This window comes from Cibotium barometz, chromosome 58, assembly GCF_041138505.1.
Source record: "Cibotium barometz isolate CiBa-2024 chromosome 58, ASM4113850v1, whole genome shotgun sequence".
Lineage (NCBI taxonomy): Eukaryota > Viridiplantae > Streptophyta > Polypodiopsida > Cyatheales > Cibotiaceae > Cibotium > Cibotium barometz.
Window position 1 is genome coordinate 1934319 of NC_141103.1, and position 23811 is coordinate 1958129.

Below are 23811 nucleotides of genomic sequence, written 5' to 3' on the forward strand. Positions count from 1 at the left end.
GAAAAGCTTAACCAATCCTTCTTTCCAAGAAGATGGTAGTACATCATTTGCCCAAGCTTCATTGATCATATACAACAATGATTGTTCTAGCTGAGGCCAAAACGCATGGAAAGATTCTACTGTCAATCCATCCCATCCGGGAGATTTCCATCGACCCATTGAATGCAAAGCATCTTTGAGTTCAATATCAGTGAACGGAGATTCTAATTCCAACGCATCCTGTGGAGAAATAATGGGCCGAACATGATGCAATAAAGCATAACGAGCATTAAGTATGTCAGGTGAAGTTGTTGGCGGTTTAGCAAAAAGAGCTGCAAAATGCTGACTAGCAATGTACGAGAGCTCCAACAAAGAATGAGTCCATTGACCATCAGATTTTTTCACCCTTCTGATGCATTCCTTTTGTCTTGAAGCATGTAGATTTTTGAAAAAATCTTTGGAAGAGCAACCCTTATCTATGATAGCTCGATGTCGCGAACGTGTCAACCATTTTTGCAATTTTCTTTGATCATTTAGCATGAGGAAGTGCTTAGCTTGCATTAAAGATTCTTATTCATTGGTATTTAAAACCCGAAACTGAACAAGATCAGCCATAGATTGACATGTTTCTTTAGCCTGCAAGATCAGATTCCGCAAGTCGGCCATGTAATAACGACCATAATCACAGATCACAGCCTGCATGCGCTGAACAAATTGAAACCAAGCAATGTCAATATCCTCATGTATTTGAAGGGGCAAAGGCTCAATGGCTTGGAAAACCATTTCCTTGAAATCAGCATGCACAAGATAACTGTTGTTTAAAAGCAACAGCCTATGTTTCTGAAGAATAGAAACATCCTGTGGCATATCAAAATAAAGGCCTAACCATAAAGGAGAATGATCAGAGAGTAACATGGAGCGATCAATCCATAGCTTGCAAACAAAATCATCATATTGGTCTGCATGTAACAAGTACCAGCGATCCAGACGTGTCCAGATATGCGGAAAAGCATTGTGATTAAAGGTAAACCCTTGCAGACGAGGGAATACATGTTGCCATAGGTCCAGAATATTGCAGGAAGAGAGCAAATCATTCCATGTTCTGCATTCAGCTCCAAGCATATGAGTTCTTCCAGTGGAATTAAATTCAGGAGATGGAGCATTATTAAAATCTCCACAAAGGAATGCATTATGGAGCTAGGGATAAGCCAACATTTGCGACCATATATTTGCCCTGTCAGCTGAGCTTTGTGGCGCATAAACTGCTGCAAATTCATAAATTTGTCCATACAATGAACATTGAATGACCATCCATCTGCCAGCAGAATCATTGTAGGCCAACATTGGTTGCAGATCATGCTTAACAAGCATAAAAACTCCTGAGTAATGCTGAGTGCCCGCATAAAATATATCATAACCAGCAAAGTGACCTGATTGACCCACTAAGGTATGCTGATTGTGTTCTTGCACACACACCAGATGAGGTTGCATTTTATGTACATAGTGCCAAAACAACCTAAATTTACCAGGATCACAAAGTCCTCTAATATTGTACGAGAGACATTTTATAGGAGCATCAAACATCAAATCTGTACAAAGGTATATACAGTGAACAGCCAGCCAAAATCAATGCTGCATAACAGCATCTGAGTCAGGGAGAGAGCCCTCGCCCTGAATCAAGAGAGACTCATGCATATTCGTATCAACACACATATCCAAAGCATTTACATCGGCATCCATACTCGAGGAAGCACCTCGAACTACATCTGACCATATTCTAGAAAGCATAGTCGAAGAAGTGGAAGACTGTGCAATAGTGGCAGATGCAGTCCAATTACGTGAAGGAATGGGAGCACGACGAACCATAGTAGCTTTTTTCGGAGTTTTCCATTCAGCCGAAGATATTTTATCTTTTCGTTTATCCTTGGGTTGATTAGGCACGGCCAAAGAAGAAACAACTTGTGGAATAACTTTAGCTTTTCCTTTTTCTTTCTCCTTTTGAGTATTTCGAGTGGCTTGATTTGTTGGTATCTCCTTAACTTGAGTAGGCTGCACATTCGCTGAAATGGGAGGTACAGCAGATAATGGCGGAGGATGCAGCAGAGAAGGACATTCAGAAGCCATATGCCCAAATTTATGACAAGTGAAACAAGCACCTGCAAAGACTCCCCGATTTAATTTGAAATAACGTGCACCCATGCCACGCACATTTTCTACTTCAACAGCAATTGCAGGTGGTTGCTCATGGTCCGTATCCCACAAGATGCAAAATCTGTTTTTGTTTCCTGTAGGACGAGGTGCACAAACCACTTTGCCCAGAGTGGCTGCTATACCTGGCAAGTGTTCCCTCAAATATTCCGGAAAATCCACGACCTCGACCCAAATAGGACAACGCTGCCTAATCAAGGACTGATAGTCCTTGGTCGGGGACCAAGGTAACACATGTACCAATTGTATACCAAACATAAGGGGAGAAGTTTCAAGCATCTGCTGCTTATATTGACCATCAGACAGTAATACATCATAAAAACCCCTTGCTGCAAAGTGAACTCCATCTACAAAGGGTCCACCTAGAATGGACTGAATCCATTGAGCTACTTCTTGCACAGAAGGCATTTTGCCCGAAAAGAAGAGGATAATCCCTTTTTCTGAGTATCTACGCAGAGGAGACACAATCGTCGGCAATTTAATCTTATAACTGAAAGAAGGAGGCGGGTCCTTCCATTTGACACGACTGTCTACAAAGTCCTCACATAAAGCCTCATATACAAACTGTGCATCCGACGAATCTTGCTTAATGGTGATAGATTCAATTGCAGTATGCTGCCTCTTGTTACTGTCTGCAGCAGTATCCCGGCGAGCATAGGTCACAACAGTCTCAGACATAATTGTAAGAGTAGAGTCTGTACAACACTGCCAAACAACTTTTTTTTTAAAAAAAAATGAAAGCTGTATGCTGTATACAGTAACCTAAAAATTTCTGCTGATGCGAATCAAAAAGAAGCTCTATTTTCTGGAATGCTGAAACTGACTTTTGCTGATGCGAATGAAGAGAAGCTCTGTACACTGGAAATCTGAAACTGATTTCGAACTGTAGAAAATCTGCAGAAGCGAAACTGAATCTGAAAAGGAAGGCGAAGCTATACGGGGAGAGAGGATGGCGTGCGAAGAACTGACAAGAAGAAGCGCGCACACACACACTACACACACACACACACACAGCCGCGCGCGCACACACACTCGTACAGGCGCACACAGGACGCGGAAGAGAGGAAAAGGGGCTGATAGACGATGGGAAGGCAGAGTAAATGTGCGTATAGAGGGGATCCCCAGGTTCACGCGCGCACACACACACACTAGAGTATTGCGACTCTCACACACACACACACACACACACACACACACGTGCACACACACACACACTAGAGTATTGGAACTCTCACACACACACACACACACATACACACACACACACACTCTTTTTTTTGGTAATATCAAGTGCAATATATTTATATGCTCATAAATTTACATGATGGGAGGTCTCCGAAATGGAGAGTATCCCAAAGATCAGAAACATAAGAAGAAAAGCTCTATGCAAGAAGCATCCATATCACCCTCATGGCAGGCATCATATAAGGATTGCCGCACTGAGGCTTGGAAAGATTCATATGACTTGTGAATCTGCCGACCCAAGTATACCAAATTATGCTCACTCCAGATTGTCCAAAGAGCCCAATATCTCACCCAAGAGAGAAATAGTGAGTATTGAGACAAAGACCTCATAAATTTGCCAAAGAGCTAGAAATGTTTCCCAAATCTGTGACTCGTGAAACGGAGCCGAAGATAATCTGAAATTCTCCTGAGGAGGATCCTAGAACACGGGCAGTGCCAAAGCAAATGAAGAACAGTCTCTGAAGGAGCCTGACATCTTAAACATGTGGATGGTGCAATGCGACGTTTAGCAAGTGTGACCCCCACTGACAATGTGCCTGTCATACATCTCTAAAGAAAAAGTCTTTGTTTCAATGGCATTTTACACTTCCAGAACATCCCGAGATTCTTCTGCCACCATGAGAGGGGCTTCCTTATATGCCACAGAGAATTAGCATGTTGCTGAATCCATGGAGCAGGCTGAAGAAGCCTGTAAGCTTTGATGGAGGTTAAGGCGGGAAGAGGAACAGGATTAGTGCATGTAGCAGAGGGTTGCAATTGCCAATCCGTAAGCCTGTCTGTGTCAGCCACAGGAGGAACAGGTAGAAAAGGATGTAATAAATCAGCAATTTTCTTCCATATAGACCTATGATGCATTCCCAATGCATAGGAAGCAGTGGCCTAAGGAAAAGATAAGACATAGCCGTGATCATCTACCACATCATGTATGTATCTAATTCCCAATTTCATGAGATTGTATGCCCGAACAGGTTCCTGTAAAGCGAGTGGAATGTCAAAGATGGCGCTCCAATGAATACTTTCTTTCCTCATTGAGTTTGTCCCCGAGCAATTATCAGGAGCCCATTTGACTTTAGAAAGTACTTGTTTCGAGTCAAGTATCAGAGCAGTAGAGAAAGGACAGCCAGGTATCTTCCCTACAAATCTCCCAATGACAACCTCCCAATGATCAGTAATCCAATGACCATAAGCACAAGTCCTCATGTTGACACACATGGATGCTAGCATACAAGTCCATGGCTGTTGTTGGCGGAAAAAAGTATGCATCATAGTCGCCTTCCTTGCAAGTACATGATATCTTATATTGAGGACATTAAGTCCACCATGCATCCTAGGAGAGCACACCATTTCCATCTTCATCAGTCTCAATGCTTTCACAGCAGTTTTTGTCCTCCATAACATCTCCATAGCTTGAGACATAAAGGCTGAAATATCCCTGGAGGACCAATGTAGCAAAGGCAAATAGAACTGGACATAGGACATTACAATGGACTGTACTATTCTGAGCGTGACATGAGGAGGCCAAGTAGAAATCTTCCAGTATTCCAGTTTATGTTGAAGTCTTTGGAAGATCCATTTTAGCTGCTGCTTCCTGGTGATATGCCATCCTATGGGATATCCCAAATGCATGACTACATCTTTGGAATGCACCACCTGACCCGGCCAAAGAATAGAATGCCAGTCACATTGTTTCAGGGGAAGTAATTTAGATTTGTCAAAATTGACATGCAATCCCGCTGCCAAGCCATACAATGAAAGAGTGTTCATAAGCATTTGAACTTCCCGGGAAGAATTCTGTGGCATAAAGAAGGAATCATCAGCATATGCTTGTGCCAAAAAAGATGTAGCCCCTGGGATTTTGAGACCAGTCATCTGTCCTGTGTTTGTAAGATGATCAAGATACATCAAAAGAGGATGGGTCGCAATGGCATAGAAGAGAGCACTGAGAGGTCAGCCCTGTCTAATTGATCGACCCAATATCCATGACCGAGATAGATGGCGGCCAAGAATGCACTGAGCAGTAGAGCCAGAATAAAGCCAGTAAACAGCATTTGCCATCTTGGGACCAAACCCCAACTTTGTCATGATCTGAGAGATGAAATCCCATTGAACATTGTCAAATGCCTTAGCAATATCCACCTGCAATATAAGCACATCTTGATGCGAATACTTAGCATATTCAATTGCAGTCAAGGCATTGGATATATTGTCATGGATTTGTCTTCGCGGCACAAACCCATACTAATGAGGATGAAGTCCCGTATCCAGTATCCTGTGAAGCCTATGCACAATCATTTTGGTAATGAGTTTGTAAACTATAGGCATCAAAGTAATAGGCCTCCAATTTGACATATGGTCACACAGATGTTTTTTGGGCACAAGTTAAACTATGCCATGCTTCCAAGAGTGCGGCAACTGATTTTCTTGCCAGGCAACATTGATCATTTGCAAGAGGACTTCTTTCAAATCATCCCAAAAATACACACACACACACTCACCCACCCACACTCACCCACACACCCACACACACACACTCGTGTGTGTGCCCTACCCTACTACAAACACTCATTGGCAGTTGGGATTTGTTGTGAACAGTCAAGGAATTCGATACAAAGTTGGCATGTTCTCATTCATAGCAGTTGAAGCTTTTTAGATTTGAATCTATATATGCTATGTGTTTTCTGTGTGTGACTCCATATTGTGAGAACTTTACTTGTGGATGGCCATAAAATCAGAACTTTCTAGAGGAAGAATCTATCTCATGGTTTAGCGCTGCAGGCTGGCTGGTCTCCTTGTCTCGCACCCTTGAAGGTACCTTGTTTTCCCCCCAGTACACATACCTTTCTAGGCACGGCTTTGGTCGTTACACCTGTTGCAAGAAGAGGTCCTCATGTGGCTTTGTCAGACTGACATGTAGCACCACCATTGGCTTTTGGTCATAATTGACAGTTTTGTTTTTGTTTTCTTTTTTGTCTTACATTGTCATTGTGTTTTATTGGGGATTCAGGAGATGCCCTAGAGTGAAGGCATCTTCACTACACTACACATACATATTGTATCGTCATTGGTCTCATAGGCCGCTCCCTTTCCCTCCCTTGTTCTTTATTTGACATTGAGTACATGTTTTAAATCTGTGGAAGACCATGTACTTACAATGATATTCGAGCCTTCAATACCTCAGTCTGGGCAGTCTATTGGTCATAATTGACAGTTTTTGTTTTCTTTTTTGTCTTACATTGTCATTGTCTTTTATTGGGAATTCAGGAGATGCCGTAGGGCGAAGGCATCTTCACTTCACTACGCGTACATATTGTATCGTCATTGGTCTTGTAGGCCGCTCCCTCTCCCTCCCTTGTTCTGTATTTGGCATTGAGTACATGTTTTAAATCTGTGGAAGGCCATCTACTTACAATGATATTTGAGCCTTTGATACCTCACTCTGGGCAGTCTATTTGAAATTTCCCATTTAAAATGTTTCAAGCTGCATAGTAACCATTTCTAAATCTGCTGGCTTACAGCCTATCTGTTTGGCTCACTCTGGTCTTTGAAATGTGATGTCAACAGACACTTCTTGTATCTGGTGCTAGTGATGGTTTGGTGGTTCTTTGGACAGCAGAGAATTTGCATGATTCACGTGAGATCTCCCCGAAACAAACTATCAAGGTTGAAACTTGTTACTCTTAGTTAATTTGCAATTGCTAAGATCTCAAATATTTTGCTTTATACTGCTGCTCATTCAAAATTTGGGATTAGCCATTTTGTTGTGAAGCTTCAAATTTTATCTGAGATTATTGAACCAACCCTTTTTGAGCAGCTTGACCAAGGATTCAAAACTAACTTAATCTATTTTAATGCTAAAGGCCCATGATGGAGGTGTCTATGCTATTGAACTTGCTAGAGTTCTTGGAGGTGCCCCACAACTCATCACTATAGGAGCAGATAAAACACTTGCAGTCTGGGACACAGTATCATTCAAGGTGCATTCTGCCAATAGTTTATATAGGTGTATACTTCTTATTTGAATTTTTATCAAGTTTTTGTGCTAAAATAATCTCTCTTTCTTTGTTTCAGGAATTGAAGCGAATAAAACCTGTAGCCAAGGTTGCATGTCATAGTGTAGCCTCGTGGTGTCATCCACGGGCTCCAGCTCTTGATATTCTTACATGTGTAAAGGATTCTCATATTTGGTAAGTAATCACCAGTGCATTCCATTGTTTAGTTTTTCAGAATTTGAATCTCTATCTTTAAAGTCTGACCCAAGCTTTTAATTGGTTCTTTTGAAGGAAGACATTGCATTTGTGTTCATGTAAATCTTTTCTAGTGCTGTATTACATTTGTTACAGGGCTGTTCAGCATTCAACTTATACAGCTATTACAAGACCTTTGTGTGATCTGTCTTCTCAAGTTCCTCCTAGTCTTCTTGCTCCTAACAAGAAGCTGAAGGTACGGGGATCTTTTTTTTTTTGGGTGCTTGCACTTGTGAGTATTGACTATGGAAACAAGACCATGACTAGATCTTTGCAAACCGTTGCACTTACCGGTTTATCCCTTTGAGAATCATTTCCAGATAAGTATTGGCTTGCATTCTGTGGTCTGCATGATGATGGGTTGAACCTGCTTTCTTTCTATCTCCCTCCTGCATCTCTCTTTTGGCCCCAAAACCATATGAGCTTTTCTCTGACTTGGTCTTCAGATTTTAAGGAGGCCGAATCATTAAATGAGTATTACTAAGAAGCTTTTCCGTAGAGGAGAGGTACTTGTATCAGGAAGCTTGCAATAGCTCCTAGAAAGAGGGGCCAGTTTTAGAACATGTCACGTCTATGTGACCCACAGTGCATCAAACTTGCAACCCTATTCAGCATCTCTAGCAACCCTACTGGCACACCACTCTCTGATGATGCACAGCACATAGTAGTAACAGATTCATCAGCTTGTGTTCCTGGTTCAAGAACAATTAACAAAATGATAAAGTACATGAAAGGAGGCTCACACCCTTATGGTTTTTTCCCTCTTGTGTGAACACACCCTTATGGTGTGTAAGTGACCTTTAAAGGTCACATCTTGTACTTTGTATCTTATCTCATTATTGTGTGTGTGCATCGTACAAGTTCACTCTCATTCTATGCTTTATCGCTAAACCTTAATCTAACCCTAAACCAACAGTGGTACCAGAGGACAAGGTTCAGCGTGCCCTATCTGAGACTGTACCTGCTCCCAATTATTCCGTGTGCATGTGCGAGCCCGTACTACTGCCCTCTTTATTCCCTAAGGACCTGACCACAAGCACTATCTCCTCATGAAGAGGATCGGTTCCACTCCACTTGGATGTATGACAGGTGGAATTCTCTTTGATTTATCAGATTCAAGGTCTCAGGTGCCTCTGTGTTCCTTGTCCACACCTTTGTATTGGTTGAAAGTATGCTATCTCATTTAAACAACCATTGTGTTTCCTCCATGGTATTTCTGATGTAACCTAACTGAAAGTTTCTACTCGATCTAATTATGTCTAATTGGGGCCAAATTGACTGACCATTTATACTACTATTTTTGGTTATACTTTAGTAATCTTGCCACGTACTCAAGAATGGTATGAAGTCTATTTTGATGGCTTTTGGAAACTATGTTCAAAGTCTGTTCAGCAGCTCTTGTTCTTTGTTCTCTTTGAATCTTTTAGATATGCAATGCAGATTCAGCTACAGCACGACAAGGGGGTTTTAAATAGCACATGCCTTTGTTATTTTGAACTGGAGGGTATGACCCAGCAATTTGTTTCATTACTCTGTTTTAATGATATGTATTTTGCTTGATGTAGTGCTACTGCATGATGGTACATCCTCTGCAGCCACATCTTGTTGCAACTGGAACCAACTTAGGTGTCATCCTAAGTGAGTTTGATGCTAAAGCGCTTCCGGCTGCTGTTGCGCTTCCAACCCCATCTGGAAGCAAGGAGCACACTGCAGCTTTTGTAGTGGAGAAGGAGATACGGCTTCTTTCTTTTCAACTTTCTACACCCTTCAACTTAAGTGTGGGGAATTCAGGCTCAGTAGCAGACACAATGCGTCCTCGACATGAATCTTCAGAGGTATCACATCTTCAAGTGAAGCAGACAAAGAAACATGTAGCCAACGTGCTTCAGGATGTTTACTCTTGCCTCTCTGTGAGCAAATCTGGAAAGTATGTTTTTGTATCAATTTCTTTCTGTTCTTTTAGTTACATGTGTGCTTTCAAGCAGCTTTTTAAGTTACAAATATTTCCTCCCTGGAATGAATTGTCTGCCTTAAATCTTGCTCTATTATTTTTGCTTATAATCATCAAAATGAATTTGCAGGCACGTGGCTGTGGTATGGCCTGAGATACCACATTTTTCAGTTTATAGAGTGTCTGACTGGTCCATAATTGATTCTGGATCCGCAAGATACTTTGCATGGGATACTTGTAAAGAGCGTTATGCATTACTAGAAACTACTGTGGTTCCTAGATTGCCCCAGCTTACAAAAGGTAGAAAAGCAAAAGAGGCCGCAGCCCAGGCTGCTGCTGCAGCTGCAGCAGCTGCAACTGCAGCAGCATCAGCTACCGTGCAAGTTCGGATTATTCTAGATGATGGAAGTGCAAACCAGTTGACGAGAGCTATTGAAGGGCGAGCTGAGCCGGTAATCCTAAGATGCCTTGCCTTGTTTCAATTTCAATATCAAGTCAAGAAGACCTTTTGCTGCGGAATGTGGGACATGAACTCTTATGTTCCAATAGTTTAGAAGCATTTTTGCACAAGGGAGCAGCACATAAATTTATGCATAATCATAACAAGACTAAATGTGAAGTACGCGCTTTTTATGTAGGTGATTGGTCTTCAAGGAGGTTCCCTTCTGGGTGTAGCTTACAAATTTCCACGACGTATGAGTTTCTCAAATGCTGCAGCAGCCTCAGCAGTATCGGCTGCCCAGGCTGCATCTTTGTCAGGTGTTGCCCCTACATTCTCTAGCATTGAAGATGGAAGTTTGCTTGGTGGCAAGGGCGAAACACCATCAAACTTTCAGTTGTACAGGTATTGAAATCCCTTTATCCTGACCATGCTCTACAACGCTTGAAATGTTTTTATTGCAATCTATGCACTTCTTGAGTTTTTAAATGGAGAATGTGGCCACTGTACACGGTTTTCACAGCACATTTGCCTGCAGTTGGGAGACTTTCAAACCAGTGGGTGCCTTACTTCCTCAGCCAGAATGGACTGCATGGGACCAAACTGTGGAGTACTGTGCTTTCGCATACCCACAATACATTGTTATATCTTCTCTTCGACCACAATACCGCTACTTGGGAAATGTTGCAATTGCAGGATCTACTGGTGGTGTCTGGCATCGTCGCCAGCTCTTTTTGGCAACTGCAACTACAATAGAGTAATTTTATAGACCCGAACCAAATCTCTTCGTTATGAGTAGGTCAGATTTTTGGAATGCATATAGAATGCTTGCTTGTCTGTAAAACATTTTACTATCTGTCTTTCATTTGTTTGTGAGCACATGCATAGGGGTGGGGTGTGTGTGGGGGTAGGGTTGGGGTACGCGCATGCATGGGTTTGCATTCGTATGCATGGAGGGGTGTGTATGCGCTCACACACACTCGCGGCCTATGCTAACTCTCACCTTTTACCTATTGAGTAAGATGCGAAAGGAGCAATATCATGCACCTCTAAATTTATCCTAGGATCTGAGAACGGAGTAGCATCAGATTGTGTGTAACTGAATGCTCAAGAAGCAAGACCTGTAGCTAGTATAAGGGACTGATGTGGTTATGCAAGGGTTCGATTGGTATGTATGATAATCCTCTTTGTATGGGTCTTTTGGAAGTGGCCTTTACAGCTCCTTGGCTTTCACTGAAAGATAGAATGGGAGGACCTCTGCATGAATGAATTTTGCTTATCTTGTTAGAAGAAATTCAAGATCATGCAAGTGTAGTGTTTACTCACTTTTAGAGCTTCAAAGCTAATGTAAAGAAAGACAAAGATATGCACAAAATAGGCGTAAAGTCATATGGTGTGGGAGAATATTTCTCTAATGAAATTGCTTGGGCCCTTGTGGCACTCCTCTTTGAGGAGACCAGCACGGATTTGGCACCTAAGCTCACCACACACATGGAAGCCACTCACTGGTGGACTCGTTTCTTTGGGATTGCCCAAAGGTGCAACAGATTTGATGGAGGATTCTTTGATTGTTCACCACTGAGCCACCCACTAGGCCATCACCTGGGGGACAATTTCTTGGGCCATTGCGGCGCTCCTCTTTGAGGAGGCCGCGCAGGTTTATCACCTAAGCTCACCACGCCCATGACAACCAGTGGACTCATGGTATTTCCGTTCATTTCCTTGGGATTCCCAAAGGTGCAACAGATTTGGTGGAGGATTCTTTGTTTGTTAACCACTGAGCCAGCAGGCACAGGACCATCACCTGGGGGACAATTGCTTAGGCCATTCTGGCACTCCTCTTTGAGGAGACCAGTGTGTGTTTAGGACCTAAGCTTACCATTTTTGGGTCTCAGGCATCCCCACCTCTTTGGCCAGGGTGTCTCCCTGGCAAAGATAGGAGCTTATTAGCATCATCGCAGTCTGGCATAATCAGCGAGCTCCAGGTTATCAAATTCCGTCATCGCACAAAGCGAAGACCATCCACTCCACTTGGATGGACCTTATACACAAGCTCCAAGAGCTTTTGACAAGTGAATCAGGCTGGATGCAGCAATGCCAAGCAGATTTTCTCCACACTTGGATACAGGGCCCCTTCCTCATATTTGGAGCCTGGGCCCCTTCCTCACTGGAGAGGACTCTAGTCTAGGTTGGCATTACAGGCGCCACTAAGACCCCCTCCCCACCTCTTCTGAGGGCGGCCAGCCATGGAGGGAGATTCCCCCTTCTTGTATTTCATTGTGTTATGCCTCACGAGAACTTCGAACGTTGTACTTACCTTTTAAGCTTACACCTTTTCTCAACTAATATAAGGAACTTTTCTTTGAGAGAGAAGGGAGAGAAGGAAAAAAAACTTCCAAAAAGCCTCTTGCAGTCGGCCCAAGACTCCTTGACACAGTAAATTAGTATCCAAGAACAAGAAAATAGGGTAGGATTATTCCCATCTTTGTTATAATTTTCACAAATGCATGCTTAAAACTATTTTGATTCATGTATGTACCCAAAACACTTTCAAGTGTGCTAAATCTATTTTTCTACCAAAAAACTTTTGTTCAGGCATGCCATGAAACACTGTAGTGGGCGTCCTGTTCATAATATAAACTATACTAAGCGATGGCCTGGTGGCAGCTGGCTCGGTGGTGAACAATCAAAGAATCCTCAAAGAGGAGTGCTGCAATGGCCCAAGCAATCGTCCCTAGGTGATGGCCCGGTGGCTGCTGGCTCAGTGGTGAACAATGGAAGATTCCTCCACCAAATCTGTTGTGCTTTTGGGAAATCCCAAAGAAATGAAAGGAAATACCATGAGTCCACCAGTGGGTGGCTGCCATGGGCATGCGGTCAATCTCTTGTAGCTGAATGTGGTGGCCAAATACTCAAAATAAGAAAAATCTAGGACACCTCATCCATGTAATGGGGTTTCTCTACTGCCGCTCTTGGGGTTCTCACTGCAGGCCAGTCAGGGGGTGGTTTTCCTAGAGCCACAAATGCTATGAGGGTTATGTGCAACCTTGAGAGGGGAGGGGTGAATGTACCATCTATGAGGGTTATGTGCAACCTTGAGAGGGGAGGGGTGAATGTACCATCTATGGTGTGAAGCTGACAATCTGCACATGCTGATGAGGAGCCAGAATGTCCTCCTCAGACAAGACCCTGGTGGGGTGAATTGCCAGGGGAATGTCAAGCTGGGAGAAAGAAGCTACCCACGAGGGTGGGGGAGGTTGGGCTTAAGGACTGCGCCATCATTCATGGGGAATGTTGAGGCAAAGGCCTTGCCTCCCTGAGGTCTGCGGGTCTGTCATGCTGCACGAGGGGATGGTGCTCTCTAAAACATATCCATGAGATGACAAGTGCGCTGGGCCTGAGCTGAGAGGCGTCCCCAAGATTTATGTATGCGGGCTCCTAGGGTGTGGCCAGAGGGGAGGTGAATGGTGCGTTCAACACCAAGGGTTGCCGGAGTCTACAAAAATATATAACAAGCTTGCGGATTGGGGCATTGGAGAATATCAAGCAAGTGCCTGGGGACCAAGGGCCGCCACGAGAAGGGGTATGGGAAAACATGCGGGCTGGGAGGAAATCCTTCCACGGTTCCTCTTGCTGGAAGGCACCTGCCTGGCGAAGCAAATCTCAAGTGAAGCATCCAAGTGGATGGAAGGAGAAAGACTCCTTGGTCCTACATCCAAGAATTGAGTCTGTGGACAAACTGGTGACGATCTTGCTGCCATGGATTGCCAAGATGCATAAGGACAGGCTGTGGTCCAAGAAGGTGGTGCCAAGGAGGATGGTCCCAAGAGCCACCCCGGTCACACACCCACTTGTTGAGCTAGAAGCGGTTTAGCCAGCAGAGAGACAAATGTTTCCCTCATTTCTATTTAATTTTACAATTTTGCCTTTCATTTATGCCATGTAATGTTAAAGACTTGCCGTTTCGGTTTCCTATTTTTAGGCGGTTTTCATTGCATAGACTTCAGCCATGAAGGTGTGGTTGTGCCTCAGGATAAGCTTCCCGTAATGCCTAGTATGACTGGCCATTAGGTGGTCGTGGGCCATGAACAGACCATGGTCATCTTCAATAAGGGCTCATTGAAGTCTCTCATACAATCATCTTGGGCCTATGGGTACAGGTGCCGCCTAGATTGCAAACGTCCCAAGAGATGATTTGCATGAGTAGGGGAAGAGGTTGCGGACTCTGTGAGGCTCCCCTTGGCCCGCGAGGACTTTAGTGTTGTTGATGCGTGAGTGGTCATCCTCACATTGCAGAATCCGGTAGATCTCCCCTTCAGCAGCAAAGCACTCTGGTGCAGTTGTGGCTGGGGAATAGTGGTGGTCCGTGTGCGACCGAAGGCGCTCTAGGTGGGTGTGGATGTGCACTACCAAGTAGGACCACTTAGCATTGGCCCGATCCCTATCAATGCGTCGGTGGTCATTCTTGCCATGTAGCTGCCTGTAGATCTCCCTCTCAGCAGCAAAGCTAATGTTGAAGAAGATGAAGAGGTGGACCTCCGTCACCTCATTGGAGTCATTGAATGCCTTGTGATTGGAGAAACTCAACTCCATCTGTGCCATCGGCCATTGCTGATGGTGTCCATAACATATACATACATACATACATGCGTGCATGCATATGTATACATACATACATAGAGAAAGAAAGAAAGAAAGTTGTATTAATGTCTACAAGAGGCTAAAATGACCTATGAGAACAAAAGGTTACATCATGTCCATGAAATACTCAATCATGGGTACTAAAAATAAAAATCAAAGTAATAGATCTGATCCCAAAACAAAAAGTGTCCAGCTCTCATATCACCCTAAAATATCCCCCATAGAATAAAGCTGGGGCAGCGGGAGAAAGGCCTGTGGTGGTGGGAGATGATGGCTCTGATCCTCCTGTAGTGACGCAGGCATGGGCGGGGGCCACAAGGTCGAGGGCGCTGGGCTTTGCATAGTTCAATGGCTCTATCTTGTGTCACTCCTCTCGGCCAAGCACCTGCATCAGCCTTATGTCGGGTGTAGTGGGTGAATCTGCCTTCGTCACTCTGGTCTGGAAGAAGTTCGTGAGTGCTCTCTGGACTGGTCCTCTGACGGGTACCGCTGATCTAGATCGCAAAAGGGACTCTGTGTGTCTTCGAAGCTCCAAGAGGAAAAGTGCCAAGCATCTCTGGTATGGGAAATCCATGATCCTAGAAAGTGGTCCAAATCCATCTCGGAAGAGGCAGTCGAACCTGTCAAATCCCCACGGATCTCCTCGTGATCGATCTTGATTCGAAACTCGAATCCTGCAAACAAACGAACAACAAACAAGCAAGGGGGTGCAGGCCTAACTCACCTCCCAACCATGACAGCCGTGGGCGAGCCCCCAGTCTTGGCTGTCCCCACCGAGCCACGAGTTGAGCTAACTAGGTTGACGTACCGACCAATCTCCTCCTCGCGACGTCCCATACCGCAACGAAGCTGCCCTCGCGGGCCTCGAGACTGCTGCCGGCCTCGGCTGCGTAAAGCAGGTGCACGTCTGCACTAGATCCAGGCTCCAAGACCATAGAGCTCTCACAAACTCGCAAGACACTCTATAATACAATAACTAACCTTGGCCACTCTTTTATAGGCTCTTGGCCGGTCATCGGGCATCCACACTTGGCTGCTTGCCCGTCCATACTTGGGTGCCTGCCCGTTAGTATTTCCCTAACTCAGCTCGTCAATCAGCCTGCCTAGTTCCAAGCTTCCCCAAGCCTCGAAACTAGTCTTGCATGCGTATAGCACACGGTAGATACACACTGTGCACATGACATGCTTCCCTTCCTCTAAGAGCTCACTCCTGAGCTCACTAAAAAGCCAGGGTAATCTCTCTGAAGAGTAGTCAATGTCTCCCATGTAGTGTCCTTCTCAACATGATCTTTCCACTTGATCTTGTATTCCGTGATAAGCGTATTACGCAATCTTCGTTCACGAAATCCAAGAATCTTTTCAGGTTCGTGCGGAACAAATGTCATGTCCTCGACATCTATAATTTCTTGAGGAGTAACTAATTGATCTGCTCCACCCAGTACTTCCTTAAGTCTACTGACATGAAATACAGGATGAACTTTCACATGAGAAGACAAATCCAATTCATATGCAACTGAACCAATCCGTCGTGTAACACGAAATGGTCCACAGTATCTAGGGGATAATTTCGGAGATCTACCTGTCCATAAAGTCTCGGAATCCTTCGGAACTCGCAAATACACCATCGTTCCTTCAGAGAACTCTCGGTGAACGATGTCTATTAGAATAAAACCTGTCTCGGTCTTGAGCACTTCTAATAGATTCCTTTGCAACTTGTAACATTTCCTGCATATCTTGCAAAAAATTACGTGCTGCATCATGCTGAAGTCCTGAGAATCCTACTGTAACAGGTGATCTAGGTTGAAAACCATACATAAGCATGAAAGGACTAATCCCTGTACTCGTATGCTTAGTAGTGTTATATGCAAATTCTAACATAGGAAGATAATCCTCCCATGAACTCTGTCTTTTGGATACATATGCCCGAAGCATATCCTCCAAAATCTGATTCACTCTTTCAGTCTGGCCATCAGATTGAGGATGATCTGAGGAACTCAAATTCAAAGTTGTTTCCAACTTCTCAAAAACAAGTTTCCAAAAATCACTCGTAAACTTAGAGTCCCTATCACTGACTATGTCTTGCGGTAACCCGTACAGTCTAAACAATTGCTCGATAAACTGCCGAGCTAATTGCGTAGCTGTAATAGTCTTCCGGGTCGGTAAAAATCTAGCTATTTTTGTCAAGCGATCTACCACAACCCAAATAGAATCGTGGCCTTGATGTGTTCTTGGCAATCCGGTAATAAAATCCATGGAAATACTTTCCCATTTATTACCTGGAATTTGCAAAGGATGCAACAACCCAGCCTGTCTAAAGCGTTCAACTTTATTTGCCTGACAAATCTGATACTTGAGAACATAATCTTCTACATACCCTTTCATCTTCGGCCAATAAAAAGTGTGTTTCACTAATGATAGTGTCCTGTGTACCCCAGGGTGTCCAGCAAAAGGGGCGTCGTGACACTCCTTAAGAATCTTGGACCTAATGTCCGGGATCTGTGGTACACAAATTTTGTCATTACGGAATAGTAAACCATTCCGAATCATCCACTGGCCTCCTGCAGCCTGAATGGTAGACTGCTCAGTCATCGAGTCTTGGTCAATCAATGAGCTCCCGTCCTGGATCTTCTGCCCAAATGGACCAAAATAACTATCAGTCCTGCAAAGCCCTCACAATGACTGAAATAAGTCAGTAGAAATCTCGGTGAACGACAAAGTATTCACCTCTCTAATCCGACTAAGCGCATCTGTAATACTATTCATGGATCCTTTCCGATAACGGATCTCAAAATCAAAATCTTGCATTAACTTTGCCCAACGAGCTTTCCTTCCTCTCAAATCATCCGCATCACACACATACTTGATTGACTGATGATCAGTCAATACCACAAACTTGGAGCCATATAAATAATGTCTCCAAACCTTGAGAGCATGAATCACAGCATAAAGCTCCTTCTTAAGGGTTGGCCAACGAGATTGAGTGTCGTCTAGCTTTTTACTTTCAAAAGCAACCGGTCTACCATCTTGAAATAAAGTAGCCCCAATAGCACAGTCACTGGCATCAGTTTCAAGAACATAAGGCCGACTAGGATCAGGTAATGCTAAGATAGGTGCTTCCTTGACTTTATCTTTCATCAAAAGTCTGAAGGCCATATCCAAATCGTTATTCCAAGTGATAGGCTGATTTCACGACCTTTCAATAAGTCGGTCATCGGTAGTGTGAGTTGAGAGTACTCCCGTACAGATTTCCGAAGAAAAACTACAAAACCGAGAAAAGAATGAAGTTGTTTCACTGTTCGTGGTATAGGCCAGTCCAAAACCTTCTACACTCGGTCATAGTCAATGCTCAATCCATCTCTAGTGATCTTGTGTCCCAAGTAAATGATGTCAGTCATAAAGAACTCACATTTACTTAACTTAGCATATAGTTGATTCCGTCTTAAAATAGATAAGACAATCGTGAGGTGTTTGACATGATCCTCAAGAGTACGACTAAAAATCAAAATATCATCCAGGAACACCATCACAAATTTTCCCAAATGTTCACGAAAAAGATCGTTCATCATTTGCTGGAAAGTGGCTGGAGAATTGAATTGGTTAACCCAAAAGGTAATACGAGAAACTCGTAATGGCCATACCTAGTCTGAAAGGCGGTTCTTTCGACATGCCTTTCATGAATACGTATCTGGTGATAACCGGTACGTAAATCTATCTTCGTGAAATATTTCGCTCCTACTAACCGGTCAACAAGGTCATCTGATCTAGAGAGAGGATAACGGTTCTTAATGGTCAGCTTGTTCAATCTCTTGTAATCTATACACATTCTCCAAGTATTGTCCTTCTTTCTCCTAAGCAACACAGGTGCACCCCAAGGTGATTTACTTGGACAGATCTGGCCCATCCTCAAATAATCTTCGAGTTGTTTAGCCAACTCATCTTCCTCGGCTTGGCTCATCCTATAAGGTGGAATACTGACAGGATGAGCACCAGGGATCAAGTCAATACGATGATCTACTGCCCGTTCATGTGGTAAACCCGATGGCAGTTCCTTAGGAAATACGTCTTGAAACGAATCAAGTATCTTCTGTAATTCTTTGCTTTCAAACACACTTGATTCATTTACATCCATGGAAGGGATGAGAAAAGAAGAAAGTGGAATCAATACACAATGGAAAGCGGTATACAAAGAAGAATCCATTATATTTCCAAAATCAATTGTATTTACAAGAGGTCCCTGAGAGGGATGGATACAATCACCTAAAATACTATACTTGGTGTCCCTATGCTGAAAAGAAAAAATATGACTAGACCAATCTATCTGGACGTCAAGAGTCTTAAACCACTCAATCCCTAATAACAAGTCTACATTTTCCAGATGCATAACATAGCATTCCAGAGTATCTTTGTAGTCCTGAATCTGGATTGGAAGCATCTCCACCTTGCGATCCCAAACTTGCCTTCCCGCAGGTAGGCATACCTCATAGGTATGGTCGCTGAGTGTCGTATCAAGACTCAATTTCTGCACAAGTTTGTAGTTAACAAAGTTATGCGAACTGCCAGGGTCTAAGAGAATGTGAATCTTATGGCCATTCACTTCTCCATAAACTCGGAGAAGATCATGCAAGCAAAATACCTAAGAATTGAACAGACAATCAGAACAAGTACTTGGGCGAGAAAGTACATTTATTGACGTACCTGTCAAAGACAACTGGTTAGCTGCGTTTGGCTTGAGTCCTGCGTTTGTCTTAGTACCCTTTTGCTTTGGGCACTCATTACGCATGTGTCCTTTTCCTTCGCAGATAAAACAACGTCTTTCGTTTTTGAGCTTTAAAGCCCTAAGGAGTCGTTTCTTCTTCGCTGGTGTCGAACTTGAATTCTTCGAAGGTTGGTCCGAAGACTTGCCCTCTGTTGTGTTAGCCATAGGTGCGGAGAACTTTCTTTTATGCTTGTTCCCCTGCTTGGTAACAGGTTTCGACTTGGAAGAGACCATCGTATCATCATAGATACGACCTGAATGAATGGCCTTGTCCAATGTTTTACATTTGTTATTTTTAACCTGTAATTGGTATGAGTCTGGTAAACCAGCTACGAAAAACCCCAAAAGAGTAGTGGGATCCATCTTTGTAGCTTTCATCTGCAAGTCACGAAACTTCTGGAGGTAGACCTTAAGTGAGGTAGTGCGAGGTCATGGTCAAAGCTGAAAACCGGGCAACAACATCATAATCATCCTCTTTCTTGAGGAATTCTTTCTTGAACGTCTTCGAATTGTGCCCAAGTCATTGGCTTAGGATTGAGTTCCTTCCACCAAAGCAAAGCTTTGCCGGACAGGAAACCTGCTGCTAACTGGATCCTTTTTCCATCATCATATGGATGAAACTGAAAGTGAACTTGCCACTTGTGTAGCCACGTGTCCACGATCTCCTTGGTTCGCTGCTTTTGCTCGCCCCCAAACGGTTCCGGAGTAATGTTGGGGCCTAAAGCTGAAGCCAAGGTATCCATACCCGAGAAAGTAGAGAGGGTAGTGGTCAAGAGAGCGATGGAGTTCTGCAAAGCTTGCATCTGGGTTGCGATTTGTGCCTGACGTTCCGTTGAAGAAGCTTCGAGAGCTACTTTGAACTCTTGGAAATCTGATTTTGACACAAAATCGTCAAAAAGATCGGCATCGGTACCTTCCGTAGCCGGCAAGCCTTCGCGTTCCACGAGGGGCTCCAACTTTGATTCTTGGGTCGACATCGTGAAGAGGGTACGTGGAGAGAAAATTCGATCTTTGCACAAGAAAAGTGCAAGTAATTTTTGAAGCTTGAGAGCTTGAAAACTTGAGAGATGTGAGGCAAGAAGCCCACTTGAGGGGGTTTATAAAGGTTTCCCATAAAAACTAAAAGCCCCAAAAAGCTATGCTTGGCTTTTCTTTGCCTTTGTGTTTTTTTTTTCTTGAATAAATAAATATATATATATGTATATATATATATATATATATATATATATATATATATGTGGATATATATATTCTATTTTCTAAAAAAAAATAAACACCTTGGAAACCTTGGAGAGGGGTCTTTTAAAACTTAGAAAATTTTAAACTCCAAAAAAAAAAACGAAAGCTAAAAAAAACGTGCTTTCCTTGTTTTTTTTTTCCTCCTCCTGGAATAACCCGCCGGCGTGCTGCTGCTGCTGACGTCACCTGCATAGCTGCTTTCGCTAGCTCTCCTGTCGGCGCCACGCCAGCCTATCGTCGGCTGCCACCATCGTCAGCTGCGCTTCCGCCAGTGTGTTCTCACCAACCATTGCCTGCGAGACAGCCCCATGTAGGCGTGGCCATATGGCCACGTGGGCCTGGGCGCTGCCTAGGTTGGCTGCGCAGGCCTGGCCTGGGCGGTGCCTGGCTGGCTGCGCTGCCTGGCTGGTTACGCAGGCCTGGCCTGGGCTGGCCTGGGCGCCTACCTGCCTAGCCTAGGCGCCTACATGCGCATGGCTGCCTGGCCACGTAGGCCCATGCGCCCGCCTGCAGGACCGCCAACAGAGACCCGCGAGCCTTCGATAGACAACGCCAGTACCTGCCAGCGCACAAACGCTCTCTCTCTCACTGTCTCTCTCTCTCGTTCGAACCAGAAAAGCAAACGTGCTTTTTCTCTCTCTCTACAGTACATGCGACTGCACAACAAAACATGCCTCTTCTTTGCAAAGCAAAAAGACCCTACTTAGACTACCACCTCCCATCAACATGGGTTTCTTTGATGAAGGAAAACACATACTATACCGAAAACTACAGTATGCACATAAAAAACAGCAAGCTTTTTAACACATACCGTTCTTCAACCTCATCTTCTCTACCTACCGACTTGCTCGTTCACGAGGTATGCTCTGATACCACTGTCAAATCCCCACGGATCCCCTCGTGATCGATCTTGGTTCGAAACTCGAATCCTACAAACAAACGAACAACAAACAAGCAAGGGGGTGCAGGCCTGACTCACCTCCCAACCATGACAGCCGTGGGCGAGCCCACAGTCTTGGCTGTCCCCACCGAGCCACGAGCTGAGCTAACTAGGTTGACGTACCGACCAATCTCCTCCTCGTGACGTCCCATACTGCCACGAAGCTTCCCTCGCGGGCCTCGAGACTGCTGCCGGCCTCGGCTAGGTAAAGCAGGTGCATGTCTGCACCAGATCCAGGCTCCAAGACCATAGAGCTCTCACAAACTCGCAAGAGACTCTATAATACAATAACTAACCTTGGCCACCCTTTTATAGGCTCTTGGCCGGTCATCGGGCGTCCACACTTGGCCGCCCGCCCGTCCATACTTGGGTGCCCGCCCGTTAGTATTTCCCTAACTCAGCTCGTCAATCAGCCTGCCTAGTTCCGAGCTTCCCCAAGCCTCGAAACTAGTCTTGCATGCGTATAGTACACGGTAGATACACACTGTGCACATGCCAGAACCTCCCCCTAATCTCATAGTATACTGGGCATTGACATACATAGTGGGCCTCTGTCTCAGCCTCTGTGTGACAAAGCTGATATATCCTTTCCTCTGGTGCAGTTGCCCTCGGCCCAGATCTGGCTGCCTCCACTCTCAACTGATGGGATGAGATGCTTATGTGTCCAATCGCACATCACACCACAAATGACAGATGTGTGTCCATGTAGTGCGGGTGTGTGGTGAAGCCGTCCTCTGTCAGGTGAAGAAAATGGTCCCTGTAAAAGGCCATCTTCGTCTCAAGGGGTTGGATGGGTGGGTGCCAAGTCCTCTGAGTATCCAGCCTCACGATGTCCTTCTTGATGACCCTGTTCAGCTCTGTGCGCCTGAGAGCAAAGGAGGGCGTCTATACTGGAACGGAGGGAGTGCCTCTATCTGCATGCCATGCATATCATACCAAGTTCTCACCTGGGCATACCAACTCTGCGTGTCTCCGTCTAGTGCTAGCTGTCTTGAGGACTCTAGGATGAGCCTGGGGTATTTGTCTAGTGGGAGCTCCCATAATCTATGCTAGTATGTCACTGTCTGGAAAATAGCCTTCTACCACAATTAGTGTAGTCCCTTTCTCTGGCCGCACAATCTCGTGTGGCACTGATGGCTTACTTCTAATCATGTGTGAGATCATGATCACTAGCGGTGTCTGTCTCAGCTGGCTCTTCCCTCCATCTCCTCCTATGGTAAAAACTAAGACCCCAAATGGGAGCTCCATATAGTAGTGCGAGTGTGACTAGTGTGTCAAATAGCTAGAGCTTCATCCTCGGCTCCTGAAACTGTATCTGTGAGCACTACCACTCAAGTGAGCCCAAGGCTGCATAGCCGTGCGTCAATTTGGTTTCGGCTGCCATCCGCAGAGAGAAACATGGTACGGTAAAAGTGATCCCAAGGTATACATAAGAGGTCACATTCTCCACTGGCTCCCCACTATATGTAAATTGTTGTGCAAATCTGCATATCCACTACGAGGAGGTGTTAAAGATCATAACCTTGGTCTTCCCAAGGTTTATGGTGAGGTCCTAATCCTCGCAAAAGGCTTGTAATGCATCCAAGTATCTTTGTAGTCACTCTAGTGAGTAAGAAATGAGGACAATGTCATTTGCATACAATAGAATGGGTATCAAAACTCCTGCCAAAAGTGTTGTTGGATCTGTGTCTATCTATTCTATTTTTGTATGGATGCTAGATATTTCTTATTTTATATACATACTTATTTCTTATATATATATCTTGTTTCTTATATATTTTATATACATACTTATTTCTTATATACATATCTTATTTCTTATATATATATCTTATTTCTTATATATTTTATATTTCTTATTTCTTATATATATAGTGAAAAACGTGAACGTACTTAAAGTACTTATCTTGATGCGTACTTTACGTACTCGTACCATACACGTACCATACCGCACCATACGTAAAGTACTCAACCACTATGGTTTCGTCAATATGAGCCTATTCCCGATTGGGGGCATGACACTTTTACTATCTTTAAAAGTTTTCTTTAGCCCGTCATGATTCGTGGGGATAGAAGCATCTTGGCATCCCATTGATTTCACACCTCCAGGCCCGACAAGCTATCCGCAAGGGAGCGGAAGGGGCACCACTTTATGTTCGTGCTGAGACA

At 44.2% G+C, this 23811-nt stretch overlaps 1 protein-coding gene across 1 annotated transcript in view; it reads left to right on the forward strand.

Annotated features, from left to right (window-relative positions):
• The window catches only part of LOC147605793 (Transducin/WD40 repeat-like superfamily protein), a 156014-nt gene that overhangs the window by 65403 nt on the left and 66800 nt on the right, over positions 1-23811 (forward strand). Inside the window, exons 7-14 of the mRNA XM_086792959.1 lie at positions 6994-7092; positions 7290-7406; positions 7501-7616; positions 7773-7872; positions 9242-9603; positions 9758-10079; positions 10266-10471; positions 10605-10823. Of these exons, the coding sequence (XP_086649085.1) occupies positions 6994-7092; positions 7290-7406; positions 7501-7616; positions 7773-7872; positions 9242-9603; positions 9758-10079; positions 10266-10471; positions 10605-10823 (1541 nt within the window). The remainder of the gene's footprint in view (positions 1-6993; positions 7093-7289; positions 7407-7500; positions 7617-7772; positions 7873-9241; positions 9604-9757; positions 10080-10265; positions 10472-10604; positions 10824-23811) is intronic.